The following is a 14,910-nucleotide window of genomic DNA, read 5'->3' as shown; positions in this document are numbered from 1 at the left end:
AATGCAAGGAAAAATGGGATTTTTAGGTTTTTTGAATTACATTTGAAAAAGGAGTTGATTAAGTTAATAGAAAGAGGGCCTTTAGCAAGATTGAAAGGCAGAAGACAAGGAAAAGAAAATGGAACTTGTGTTAAGAGATTCTTAGGTATGCTTCATGAGTAGGAGATGAAAGACGGGAAGGAACAAAACTTAGCTATTTAGTATTTATTTGCATATGGTGTGAGTCTGTTAAACTGAGTTGTTTTACTCTATTAGTGGCTTTGCAATATGTGAATGCGTGCTAGGAATTTTTTCCTTTTTTTTTTTTTTTTTAATTCATCCTTTTCTTTCAGCAACCTTGATGAATTAGGTTCACATTGATACCAGCATAGACACTAGCACCTGATATAACATATGTATGTTGTTGTACATGCTGTGAGACCCTTAAAAGACACTGGGAAGGATTCATGGCCTTGATGAACTTTTTCTGGTTTTGGTGCTATACTAGTTCTTGGTTGTCCTGCCAAAATTGTTCCCAATAATGTCTTATTAACTTCCACTGAAGGTGATGGTGGTAGCAGTAACTGGTACAATACACTATACAGACATCTCTTTTACCTGCAGGAATACATTCAGAACATTTCTGAGCTCTTGGGAAGCCTGCTGCGTTTCATCTGGTGTCACTAAAGAAATTTGGATACTGGGTATTGAGTGTATTTAGCAAAAGAGTTGTTGACAAGTACTGCAGGATTTGCTGGAGAAATCCCTTGAATTACGCAAATAATAATCCAAAATTGTTGCTGAAAGAAAAAATATCCAGCAATAAAGGAAAGTGTGGATAATATCAGCTGGCTTCTGTCAGTTACTTCATTTAGTGCATGTTGATCTTTCCTTTCCTCTGAGCATCTCGAGTCCTGCCTGTCCACTCACAGGACAGGAAGTTGGGATATCTGTAGTACAGCATGTTCTGTAACGTGGCCTGTGATGAAGTGTCATCATTGCTTTAACATTTATGGTAGGTTTATGTCCAGCTACCAAAAAAAAAAAAAATCTGAAAAAAAAAAAAAAAAGATGAAGGCAAATTGCATGTATGCTGAATTTGATTTGAAGATCAGGTCATTTCAAAATACTTTTCTTTTTTTTTTTTTTTAGGGGTGTGTATTATTTTCTGAACTAATTAAAAAATTGCATGATAGCATGATGGTAGCTGAAAGACTAAGATACCAGTTGGTTTAATACTAAAATCTCTCTCTGTTAATTTTTCAACAAGTGTCTTTGGCCACAAGCAACTCTGAATTATCTCCTCACTGCCAAATAATATTTAAAACCTGTTTTCTCCTGTTTCACTAAAGTCATACTTGCTTGAAGAACACCTTATTGGTGATGGAGAAGTTCATTGCAACACAGTAATTACATTCAAAAACACTTTCAAAAAGAGATTTAGTGAATTTGAGGAAAGAAATTGGAACATGAAAAGTGAGAGATGTTTCTCAGGATTTTTAAGGATAATGGACTGAGGTTTGTATATAAATTGCCTTACAATTTCCAGTTACTAAAGAAGGATATTCTCCTTGAATGTACATAAAGAGAATATTACTATTTTGTTTTTATTTTTTCCCATGAGAGTTGTTACCAGAATATAAAGTTACAAGATGAATCATTCAAAGGTCAGGAAAGGTTAGAGCTAAGTCTTCTCCCAAATTCTAAGGTCTGCTGTCACTGAGAGAATAAGATAGTCTTTATTAATAAGATGAAATGAGATGTTGTAGTATTTAATGAGGCAAATCGAACCTGTATGCAGTGATGCAGTTGATGAAAAAGAAAGTTTTCTACTCTGTTCCCTGCATACAAGAAACAAAAGCGGTCATCAGTAGCTTTCAAACATAGGTGCTAAAAGAGAAACTTGCCATCAAGGTCACTTTGTTCCCCCTGCATCTTCTTAAAATGTGGTTTGTTGGTGTTTTAAATTTAACTTGAAAAATGGTCAGTGATAGATTGAGGGAAATTATGTTCTTTGAGCAGTCTGCTGACAAACCAATTTTGCATCTCAATGCTGTCTGTATTTTTCATTATGAATGTGTCTAGATATCTACAAACAATTTTAGAATTATTCAGCAAGATAAAATGCTTAGGTGGCCTGAGTTATTACAGCAGAAACAAGCAGTAATGGGAAATTTCTCTTCATCCTTGAAATAATTATGTTGTTTCAACACGTCATGAAAATTCATCAGTATCTTAGTAACATTTATGCACATTAGGAGCCTGAAAATAGATACTTCAATTGTTTTAGAATACAAGTGTTCTTCAGATTCTCCCCTTTCCCCCCAAAACAAAACAAAACAAAACAAAAACTTACAGGCAAGTTTACCTTCTTTTAATAGGGTCACAGATTTCTATTTATTTAATAAGTCTCCCTAATTAATGAGAATACTCTGAAATTAATTTATGTTATAGAAAATATTCCATTCAGTTGAATGCATGCAAAGATGGGTGTGTATGTTTTGGTGTATTTATTTATAGGCCACACTTTATCCAGGCTTTGGTCTTGCAATATTTTCCAAATTTTTCTTCCCAAAGAAGAAGTGAAACACTTGGACAAGGGGAGAGGGAAAGGAATCTGGAGTGAATCTCTTTCCTCTACTGTAAGTGTTAGGTTGGATATTCAGTCACTGTTTGACCAATGTTTGTTTGTTTTCTACAGAAAAAAAAAAAAAAAAAAAAAAAAAAGATTAAAGTTAAAAATTGGGACTTTCCATCTTAAATGGAATTTTTATAATTAGATGTTTAATGATAAAGTGTCTTGCAAAAATGAGAGTGCATGATCACAAGCTGAGTTCTTGTCAGGGACACAGTCTCATAGAATCATAGACTCATTAAGGTTGGAAGAGACCATCACGATCATGTGGTTGAACCGTCATTTTCCACTTCATTTTAAAACAGCTGAAAGCATACGAAGATGCATCCACATTACTGTGCTCATGATATGCTACACTGAGAGCTTTCCAACTACAGCTTAACTATCAAGACCATTTATTACTGAAAACTAATACCCACGTAATCATCCATGCTGTAACCCTACCTGGTAGCCAGAGTAAGAGCTATAGGCTAAATAAGACAAATGGATATGAATGCCAAGTAGTACTTTCAGCTTAAATAGACATATTCAGTTTATAAAAGCTCTACCATTGGCTTGCATTAGTCATACCTCTACCTAGTGGATGGTCAGTTAGCACATGCTGCAAGCAGCTTTCCTGTAGTATAAGATACTTGTACAAGCCAACATTTTCTTAATTTGTGCTTCCAGAAAACAGTTAAAGAATTTGCATTAATTAGCTTTTCTCCAGAGTCTAAGGTTTACCCATGCTTAATCTAAATTCTCAACTTCATCCAGTTCTTTGGAGTATCATTAGGAACATACTAGCTTACAAGTTAAATAGACTCTGTGGACAACTTACCTAAATATAGAAGTGTTTGAGTTCCTGCATAAATTTAGCAAAAAAACTGTTGTTTTCTAGTGAGTATCCTAAGAATGCCCCAATCTCATGAGTATTTTATAGTATTTCATTCCACAGGTTATGTTCTGTTTTGAAACTGAGCACTGTGTTGATGAACTTAATCTGTTTATTGGGAGATCATAGAGGAAGAACAAGCATGGAACCATAAAGCAGTCCCTCTCACATATCTATATGAGTAGCTCATTCATTAATTAATCTATACAGTGACTTCACCTAATATCTAAGGTATTTTGTATTAAATATAGCTACTTCCACATGATTTTCTTCAAAAATTTCCTGGCTGTTTTTGTGAGACTATTTTTTTCTTTTTTTTTTTTTCTTTTTTTTCTTTTATTTTTTTTTTCTTTTACTTTGTATGCTACATGCTAACTGAAAAAGGAAAGACAATGCAGATATATACCATGATTACAGTCAGCATGGAACTTGAACCCACTTTAAAAACAAGAGAAAACAAACCTGCAAACATTGGTTTTATGTAATGCTGTGTATATGCCATTGATTCTCTTCCCACTAAAACAATTATCTAGATGGAAACGGTTCATTTAAGTTCTGCATCAGAAACAGGAGAAAGATTTGCTCAGTAGGAGACACAATAATAACTATAAATGCATAAAAAATAACATTAATGTAAGATGGTTAGGTCTCATTCTTCAATTTTTGTTTCAGAATGTCAATGCAGTTATGAAGTTCAAACCTCAAGCCAGAAACTAGGACAGTCATTTAATCTGAATTCATTTCCATTTGTGTAGAGCACAAATTATTTTTGTAGGTATTCCCAAAATATGTGAGTGATTAAGATATGAACACTAGTCTTTGTATGAATTGTTGAGTGTCCATGAAGAATATATATACACATATCCCAACCAATATTAGTGTGCTAGAAAGTCAGAAGTACAATGCTTTTTCTTTCACCCCCTTATTTCATTAGAAGTGGTAAGTGGTATTTTTGTAGAAGTGGTCTTGGAAATGGACATTTTCACAAAAAAAATTGGGAAAAAAAAAAAAAAAGGACTGCTAGCAGAAGCTGGGGACCCAAGACTGAAAGTGGTGTTGGTGATGATAAGGACAAAGGTCTGATGTGAAAGTTGAGGCCTCTAGGCTTGCTCCGGGGAACACTTGCAGTGGACGGCTATTGACGTTTTTTTTTTTTCCCCCTTCACTGTGGGTAACAAAGTTGGGTAAAGCTCTTGTCTAGAGCAAAACAGTTCTCCCTTTATTTGCTGCTTCATGCCACAGCTGTGTTGTGCCTCAGACCTGGTTGTGCTGGTGGGGTTGGAGCAGAAGGGGCGCAGGCCTCCTCGGGGCAAACTTGCCCGAGGAGCTTGTAATCTGAAGGAGTGCATCACTATTCACAATGCAGTATTAACTGCTTAATAAGATCAGCCTGCTGAAGGAGGTTTGTAATTCAATTTACCATCATTAGCTGAACCGCATGTAGTCCAGCTCCATCGTGGTACTGGCAGTCACAGCCTCTAATGCCCACTTGGACCTGCACAGGGGATGGCTGACGCCTTCATCTTCTTGAGGGACCTGTTTGTGTTTGTCACAACAGGCAGCGATGGCCTTGAGCTTCCTTGGCTAAAAGAAGAAGAGGGTGGCAGCTGTGTAATTAGAGGCTATTTGATGGCAGTGGGCTACAGCCTGCAGAGGGAGATCACTGAGAGTAGATGGCTGATTTATCCTTTGCCAGGAAACACAGGAATCAACTGTTGTTGCCTGAATAGGCTAACCGATCTGGTGTGGCTTTCGGAGGCTGCAAAGAAGGCAACTGTGGGGTCAGTCATTACTTTTACAGGCAAGAGAAAGTCCTTCTCCACAGTCATTCCTCATGGGTTGGTGGGACCATTCAGGGCTGGGTGTGGAAATAATTGCAAGTTCCTGTTTGTAAAAGCCTGTGGCTTTGTGTGGTGCAAGCTTCCATGCTTCAAAACCCCTGATCATAGGTGGTTCTGAGTATGGAGAAGGATGAAAATGCTTGCCTGGATAAGGGGGTGCGGAATACTCTTTGTCAAGCTGAGCATTGCTAGTGAGACACTAGACATAAATAAGATCTGTATCCAAGGGGAGAATGGCACTTGGGGAGCTTTGTGGTCAAACCTGGCAGTAACTGAGGAAAAATGAATCAACCACTTAGGCCATGTAAACTGTCATTTATATTGTAGTAGAATGCGATGTCCTAGTCAAGGCTATGACAGATTTATGTTGTGATATAAAGCAATAATCTTGCTGTAAACCTCAGCATAAAAATAACTGCACAGAGAAGTGTGTGGTGTAAATGAATTGTGAAAATACACATTCTGCAAACATTTTTCATACAGCGTAGGTTCTAATGCAATGAATCCTTTCCAATCTATGTATCTTTAAAATAAAATAAAAAGTATTTTAAAAATTCTGTGTGAAAATGTAGAGATTTTATTTAATGCCTAACATAATGACTGTCTGATTGTGATGATGACAAATTGTATGTTTTTTTGTCATTACAAGTCTGCAACAATGAGATAAGACAATCTTCTATTATCTCATTTGTGCACATTTTGTATTTTGATTTTCTTTTAGAGGAATGTGAAGGTGCATAATTTGTTAATAGGTGAGGAAGAACCAAGGATATAACGGTAGTTTTTTAGCAGTGGCAGAATACTATTCGATAATTTTTAGTATTTTCCCAAATCAAACTCTTCATTCAAGCAAGGAACTTAATAGAGGAGATATTGATCAGTGCTCTAAATCCATCTGCATTAATTTTCATGCCCAGAAGACTAGATGATTTCTTTTCTGGTACTGGTTTGTAACTAGTTTTTCTTACTGAGCATAAAGTAATCAGGAACGTGCCTGGAGCTAAAGTTTTTTTTTGGTTGGTTGGTTTTTTAAGTATTCATTTAGCTTTTTGCTATCAATTGTACAGAGTGGGGCAATAGAAGTGGTGATGCTTTTGCATAATGAAACTCATTCAGGGAAAGGCTAGCAATTAGCATCAAAAACATACCTATGGAAATCAGCAGTGACAATACCAGATTATTTTTGGTGAATATAGGCAGAAGAACTTGAAAATTTTCCAGTTGCCTCCAGTAGAATCAGCATTATCCAAAACAGTAGCAAAACAAAATTTCATTGCTCTGAAGCTCAGACATGTAGCTAATTCATAACAGTGCTGTCGTGAAGAAACCGTATATACTGTGGCAACATATGAAACTTGGGGTACTGGATGAAAAATATGGATGAGCTTGCAGCAAACTGCTGGTATATAACCAGACTGGGTCAACGAACTGTTGACTTGGGTGGCAGGTTGTGGTTTTTATTTTTTTCCCTCTATACGTTGTGGTTGTTTCTACAGCTCTTACATTTTTGGAGATGCTGAAAACTGTGAAGTTAAGTAGCTCCCTATCCAAAGGACAAGGGAGATAGTATGTATTATCTTGTCTATCTTTTAATCTTTTCTATGGAAATCTGGTAAATGTGGTTGAAACACTTTTTACTAAGTAAATTTCCATGTGATGAAAATTACTTTTAATTCACAAAGCAAAAGGATTTCTTCTGCTGCCTGTCCTCCTATCTCAAGCTTCTCAGTTGGTCTTTTTACTCCTTCTTTTGAACTGTGCAAATAGTGTGCAGAGTTTGTGAAAATAATGGGTCAATGATGAAATATGTGGGTTTAAGCAGCAGTTTTGGTTGACTAAGTTTGTTAATGTGCACGTCTCCCTGGCTTATTACTTTTTTCTCCCCATATAGACAGCTAAGGATTGTGACAGGGGAATGGTTTTTTGAAGAGAGAGCCAAGCGCTTCAGACAGTCAAATCTTGGAACTGATGTTGTCAGACAGTCTATCCTACGCAAATCCCCAGGTAGGGACCTCGAGAGAGAGATTTGTTGTATATGTTTAATATAATACATTCAAACCTTGTTTTCAGAGTATTGTACTTGTGTTATATTTCCTTCTTCACTGTAGAAGGTATAATAAATACTTTAATCTTAATTTCACATTTTGGTATTACTATGCACTGGTTTGTGAATGATTAGTATATAGGAGAGGTAAGCTATAGATGAATGAAGAAGTAACTCAGTGGGGCTAGAGAGCTGCTGAAAATCTCTCTCCTATCAGATGGACACCATTGTTCAGCTGCAAATCAGAAGCAGAGGCTCTTAACATTCATTCTCATTTCTTGCCAGGAAGTTTGGCTGTATGCAAAGATCTAAAACCAGCCGTTTTTCGTCTTTGCCTCTCTTATTTGTAATGGTGATACATAAAAAGTATGATTCCGTTTTATTTATTTATTTATTTATTTAAACTCCGAATAGGAAAGATAAATGTTAACTCCTGTGCTGTATGCTGCAGCACGAGCTACATCCAAACTACTTGGAAAGCCAAGTGAGAATGAAGAGGTACCTTTTACCCAGATATCTCCAATAAGTTGCACCTGCAAATTAAGGAACAGAAAAAAGTCCATGGTTCTGAGTGAAGCAAGCATACCATGGTTATGAGCTGCTGTGGTACCTTGCCTGGTATCACAGGACCACTGGTTTAATAAACGAGAGTTTTTTTTTGAATCCTGATGATTTTCTCTTCACGTAACTACCTCACTCTGAACACAGAATCTGGTATTTAGGTAGTCTATTTTCAGAGGTATCATTCATTAGTTTGAGTAGGAATGTGGTAGTTACTGGAAGTTTTTAGGGGAAGGACAGGCTTACTGCCCTTGGAAAAAATTCTGGTGCAAGTATACTGATTGGCAAAATGCTCATCTTTCTATTAGTGTGCTTCAGAAACTGTCAAACTGACATGCGTCTAATGTTCTTGTTTTTTTTTGACACTATGCAACCTGTCAAATAGGGTATTTTGTAATTTTTTACTATATGTTTACATTTGATGTACATAGTTGAAAAAAATAAGCCATTTTTTTTCCCCACATTTTGTTTCCAGATGAACATACATTTTAATTAAGAAAACATTCCTTCATTTAACACAGAAAATGCTTTACACTGCAAAATCGTATATTGGGTCCTTTGTTTTTAACTTCGTTGGTAAATTCAGAAGCATAGTTCAGCAGTAAAGCTGATAGTGAAAAACATTTCAGTAAAGCTGATAGTGAAAAACATTTCAAACTACTTAAAATTTAATTTTCCTCTATTAAAAAGAGAAACCAAAGCCCTCCCCAGCAGTTTTTGTATGATGGTTTATAGTACATTTTAATTTAGTATTGAAAAACGGAAAATCTATTTTTGCAGGTTGTTTGATGTGAGCTGCCTTTATTTGTACAAACATTGATTTTATTTTATTTTTTCTTTCCCCCTCCACTGAAGATACAGTTTCCAGTAAGGATGAAGAAAGAACATTCGCAGATCAACCCCAAGAGAATGAAGAAAAAGGGCCAGATATATCAACCTCCTCCGTAGCTGGGCATAAATCAGTCTTTGGAGGACACAGAAAGATAGGGTAAAGCCTCTCTTTTTTTTTTTTTTTTTTTAACTGATAAATCAGATAACAGCTGCATATGTTGGATGGATTTTCTTTTGAGTCTCTCCAGCATTCCACATCAGTCCCAAATTTTGCAGTTAGAAACAATCTTCATTTAAAATCTGCTTACTATAAGTAAACTGCTGTCTCCTAGGAAATGCAGCCGTAATTACCCTTCAGCTATAGAGGTAGCAGAAAAAAAGGCAATTTTACCCTGTGATTTTTCCTGTTTATACTTTGAAGCAACAGTGGATCTCTAAAAGCAGTTTTGCTGAGGAAGCAAACAAAAGAAACAGTACTTGAAAGGCTTGTTTTGATTGATTGATTTAGTTTACAAGTCATGTTTTCCTTTGGCTTCCATATGTGCAAATTTAGTCTAAAAGTCAAGCAGTGCCCCTTTATTTTGAATAACCAGATATGTTGTTGGTCACTTTACAGACTGTGATGTGCCAGTTAGGGTATGCCCTTAGAGGACATAACAGATGCAGTGAATATATGGTTTTGTGGGTGGTGTTTGGACATAACTTGAGGCTATTGGGTGAGTGGAAAGGAAGATTGGAAGAATGTTTCTGTCGTGGCTGGAGCTATGGATCCTCCCAGACATAGAGTAGGTAGATAGCTTTCTACACCTTTTTGATTTTTGAGGAGTTCTGGATATGGAGTTCCTTGCTCTAGTCGTTTGACTACACAAGTAATTTTTCTCTCTTTAATAGTGGGAAAAAGAGCATCAGAAAACCTCTGCCTTCTCAAGTGAAGGTGAGGAAGGAACTGGTTTAGGGAATCTACTCTAGTGGAACCTTGACGTTGCTCTAAATCATGCTAATCGGTAGCAATAGTGAGAGTGCATTAAAATTTACTTTTCTAATCCTCTTTTAAATTAAATTCATTGTACAGATCTAGTAGTCATATTTACTTATGAAAAACAAAGTGTTTTTTATTGTCTGCTATTTATTTTAGTGGGTTTCAGCATTTTTTTGTTTGCGGCCTGAAATGTTTTCCAGTGGTAACATTCCCCATAAAAGTAATCCTACAAGATATAGGCCACTTCTCTCAGAAGTAATTAATTACTTCTCTTCCTTCCTTGCTCCTTCTTCCTCACTCGAGTTCCATGCTCATATATCTCATGAGAGGATTTGCTTTAGCAAAGCCAGTTTGGGACCAACTTCTGAAATATAGTGTCATGAGAAACCCTACCACACTATTATTGTTTGTAAGTCTGTGAAACATACTGTTACTTTGCAACACCTCCTTTCCTTTCTGGCTTTTTAGATCACATAGTGCAGGGTAAGGGGGTGACTTTATGTTTCTGGAAAGTAGTGTGTTTGGGGCATTGCTGTTTATAATTGTAGAAACTGCAAAGAAATCTTTAAGGGAAAATACACATAGTGTGATTTCCTACCAGAAAATATGCACATTTGATCAAAAATCCTTTGCTGTGTATATACTATACAAATATGAAAATTTTCACAAAAGGCTCTTTGGTTCAAGGCTGGAAGTCACCATGTTTTGATGTCCTGTCTGTTTATTGTAAAAATGACATTGCTTTTGTTTATAGGAATCAGCTTGATATCTAGATTGGGTACTTTATGGACCATTATATCCAGAGTTGTTCATAGTTCAGACATGAAATGAATAAAAAGTGCACTTTGTGATAATTCAGCCAGTTTGCAGTTTCTGGGAAAGATCTTGTGACATGTAAAACATTATTTTTTTATTCCCTGTTTTCATCAGGAAGCTAATTAAGGCAGTTACCAAAGGAGAAATTACATATACAAAAGATGAAAGTGGAAGGAACATAGGCTCAGAAGCTGAAAGCCAAAGTCTGTGCAGTGGCAAGTCAACACCTTGCTCTGAGAGGTAAGCATCAGAAATCTGTTACAGTTTATGGTGGGGTGACCTAAGGGGATGCTCCAGTCCCCAGACATGCTTTGGCTTTGAATGCCCAGCGTGAGTCCTACCTGAGAAGCAGAGCTTATGTTAATAATTAAAAACAAACAAATGAAAAACTGCTGTCCATCCCCCTTTGTATTTTTTTCTTGCCTTATATTTGCATGTTGATTGCTGTCAGTGTTTTGGGTTTTGTTTTCTGTTGTTCAATTCAACAAGCTGTGCTCGTGGTACAGAACTGAGGCCCTTTGTTCCAAAGTTTTGCTTTTGTAATGACATGTTAATTGATTGTAATTTATATTTTCTTTTTCAAAGGCTCTGTTTGCCCTTCTTTTTCCAAAATTTTTGTCACAGTAATTTCAAATAGAATTCCATTTATCATTCTTCTGGGCCTAACCTCTGTTATTGGTTCTGTCAACTGCATTATAAAATGCTACATGCAATATTCCTCTCATGTCCCACTTCCAAAATGAAGGCAAAAAATGTCTCACTTTCTTCTTGTTCAGTTGGATAATCTATACAGAATATAGACCTATACATGTTGGTGAGGTGTACACACCTAGAAATTTTACAATCTAGATTTCTGTAGAGGGATGAAAATTCCCGCCTTGTATATGTGTGGTTAAATACATAATAAGATATACAAAGATGCTTGCTTTAGTTCTTCCATTGTTAATTTATAGAGCTGAGTAGTAATTATTAAAAATAACAACAAACTTTCCCAGGCTAACCTCCATAACTCTTTGGAGTTGAAAGTTAAAGGAATATAACAGTATATTGTGACACTGCAGCCGTCTTAGATTTTCTTGCATATTTTTGATCTTTGTAATTGCCCTCATCTTTTCGCTCTGCCAAAACTGAAGTATTTCACTTACCATCAGGGAGACTGAAAAAGAATTTTTATTCTTTCCTAACATTTTGGTTTAAGAAAACCTGTACTGAGCTGTGAACAGGGAGGCCTGGGCCATGAGTTAATCTCTTGGACTTCTGTTCCAGCAACAATGTTTACTGGTTTTGCAACTGAATGAACTAGGTGGTTGCATCAGGATGCTTCTTGGAGGAATAGTATAGGAATTTCAGACTTGTCTACACAAGCACACTGCCCCATCCATCATACTGAGGTCTTGTCTATCACATGGATATTCCTGGTATAGTCACCTTATAACAGGTTTTTTCTTTTGTTGTCTACTTAATATGTGCATAAAATAAGATCAGCCTCTCTCTAATAGCAGACTGGAACAAGAACAAAAGACTAGAGAGGTCTGTACAGTAGATTTGATGCTCAAGTGCTCAGTCTGACTGATAACTACAGAATCCCTTGTAACACATTTTGAAAGCTTTTTTATCCTGGGTCCAGTATGACTTCTGAACACTTCTGTTGATTTACATTAGTTTACAGAGTGAGGAAAAAAACTGTAACAACAGCTTTCGTAACAGAAAGTCACAACAATCCATCAAAAGTGGTGTGATGTGCAATAAAATTCATGTTTTCAACATTTTGGCTACTTGTCATGCACTGACAGGTTTAGAAATAAATTTAGTGTAGCTAAATACAGGAGCTTTGACAAAATATAGATGACAGTCAGGAGCCTTGATTTTCTGACTTTACAGCACTGAAAGCACATCTTTGTGTGAGCAGATAGGATTAAAATTCAATCAAAACACATTCTTTAGGGTTTGTTGATCACTGATTCATCAGATTAAAAAGTAGCAGTGCATGTATGTGAAGTGCACATGCGTAGGAGTGTGTTTATTGTGCATAATCTACTATTGTTAATACAATAAATTGAATAGCAATTGCTTAAAAGGTTACTGTATGTTCACTAAGGGACAAAATATGGTTGTGCAACATCAATAGACAGCCCTGGTGTTTGCGGTTTTCCTCTGTATTCCTTTTTTTCAGTAACTCCACTGATGTGAATTCAGCAAATTCAGCATCTGTGTTCACTGTTTAGTGTAGTGGTGAGAGTTGAACATATTTTCTCAGTTCAGCAATAGTTCTGATAAAAAAAATTCCATTGTGGTAGATAAGATTTTTACTGGAATTACCCTAAACATTATATGACAGGCTAAGCCAAGTGAACGTGAAATTCAGATGTTGTTTAGCACAATGAAGATGCCTGCAGATCTGAAATATTTATTAAGCAAGCTTATTTTTGCTGAAAGTGTGCTTTAAGTTTCAATAGCATTTTTTTTTACAGCAAAATTGCAGCACCCCTATCCTCTGATGCTGTGTTTTCCATGTGGTAAAGACTGCAGTTCCTGCCTCAGTTGCTATTGACCTGTAATTGTTTGAAGCAGTAAGTAGGAGTTCATGCAGAACTGTTACTGTCTTGCAAGACTCTGAGAATTCTCCAAATTAGGAAGAAAAATGAAAATGGCTGAACTGATGTTTGCAGAGAAAGAGAGAAAAGTGGATTAGCCAGGAAGTTCTACTTTTGCTGCAAATCAAATTTGAAATGAAAATAGAACTTCCACTGGGAACATTAAAATACGTTTAAAAGTAATGTTCATTGTTTCAAGAGGCCAAACTTACAAACACAAAACCAGCAGCCTATTCTTTCTAGCACCAATTGTTCACCTAGAGTACTTGATATTTTCTAATAGAAAATGTCCTATGGAAAACAATCTGCCTGTTGTGGCATTAGACAGCAAATGGATTCTGGTATGCTGATGATAGATTGTTTTTTGTCACTTTTACTGACTAACAGGAAACCCGGCAAAGAGTATCATACAGCTTTCCAAGCTAGTTGAAATAATCAGCCAGTTTAGGTCAAGAGTCGTTATCACAATACAAATAGGACAATGCTCTTCTAAGCAGGAGTGAGGACAGTTGTTTTTCTGTAGAGGAAGGAGAGTGTACAGCTGAGGAATTTAGACTCTGTAGGGTTAGTGCAGGCAATACCATCAGCTGCAGACATGGCCAAAACTATCATGGTCTGGTAGTTTTCCTTCAAAAGGAGGAGCAGCTTGGTGGGAAATGTCACACAGGAGGCCTTGTACCTACTCTTGGGATGTGAATGGAGCATGAAACGAACACACAGGAATGCAGCTTCTGTAGCCCAGAGGGCAGCCTGGACAAGAGATGCCTGCACAGGCTATTTACATGTCTGGCAGAAGTGCTGAAAATAGGTGTAGGTATAAAGTAATTAATTCACCCTTGCTTATGTTTGTCTTTCCAGGTGACCATTTCCTTGCAGTGGATCACAGTTCATCCAGGGCGATGTAATTCTAGTAAACTGTTTTAATCACTGTTTTATTACATGGTCTGCTAAAAGCAATAGTGCTTTATTACTCTTATCTCCTTCCCAGAGGGAGCACTCTTTCGCTGAACAGCAATGATACAGAAGCTGCCGCAGGCCATCTGAAAGGGGCTGTGGGCCCTTCAAACAGAAGCAGCGTTTCCATATCTACCCTCCCGAGGTCTCCAGTGCTGAGCACACGCAGCATGACTGCAGATTATAGCAGGGTAAGTTCACTGATGTAGGACTGACACCAAATACAGCTATAGAGCTGGCGCCAAACAAGATGGTCTGGCTGGTATCTGCCCTGTTAGATCAATTTGTAGCTCAGGAGGGATAAGCTCAACAGAGAAGATTTTGTTTCTTCCTTAATTCTGTTGGGTCCAGTGAAGTTATCTACTAGAAGAGAATTTGTCACGCTCTATCAGTGGTGTGGTTTGTGGTTTGGCAGACGTTTTTCTTATGTCTAAAAATTGCTGCTAATGTCCAGAATTAAATAATAAGTTACAGATTTTCAAGTGGGAAGCACAAGGGGTGGGAGTAAGCATTTTTGGCACTGCAGGGTCTTGAGTAAGTGCTGTGACTAAGGATGTGACTTTCCAGCACATAGGGTCCAGTGTGCTCCCACTGACTTCCAAAGGAAGGAGATCAGCACTTGTAGAAAATCAGGCCATACCAATTTTAGCTTTTTTTCTGGATTTGGACACTGGACTCTGTGTAAATTTTGGCATAGCATCTAATATGCACTAGATATTTTATCAAATAGAAAGATGGGATTCCTCTTACTTGCTGTTAGGTCTCTAAGGATGTGGATAGCCATGTCTGAGTCAGCAACCTT

The 14,910-nt window shown here is 36.9% G+C and overlaps 1 protein-coding gene across 5 annotated transcripts in view; it reads left to right on the top strand.

Annotated features, from left to right (window-relative positions):
- The window catches only part of SYTL5 (synaptotagmin like 5), an 81,595-nt gene that overhangs the window by 42,040 nt on the left and 24,645 nt on the right, over positions 1 to 14,910 (top strand). For all 5 annotated transcript variants that reach the window (XM_068686534.1, XM_068686549.1, XM_068686524.1 and 2 more), the window contains exons 4-7: positions 7,221 to 7,333; positions 8,790 to 8,922; positions 10,675 to 10,800; positions 14,143 to 14,299. In XM_068686534.1, the coding sequence (XP_068542635.1) occupies positions 7,221 to 7,333; positions 8,790 to 8,922; positions 10,675 to 10,800; positions 14,143 to 14,299 (529 nt within the window). The remainder of the gene's footprint in view (positions 1 to 7,220; positions 7,334 to 8,789; positions 8,923 to 10,674; positions 10,801 to 14,142; positions 14,300 to 14,910) is intronic.

Source organism: Anas acuta, chromosome 1 (genome assembly GCF_963932015.1).
Source record: "Anas acuta chromosome 1, bAnaAcu1.1, whole genome shotgun sequence".
Lineage (NCBI taxonomy): Eukaryota > Metazoa > Chordata > Aves > Anseriformes > Anatidae > Anas > Anas acuta.
This window is presented reverse-complemented; position numbering and strand designations above follow the sequence as displayed.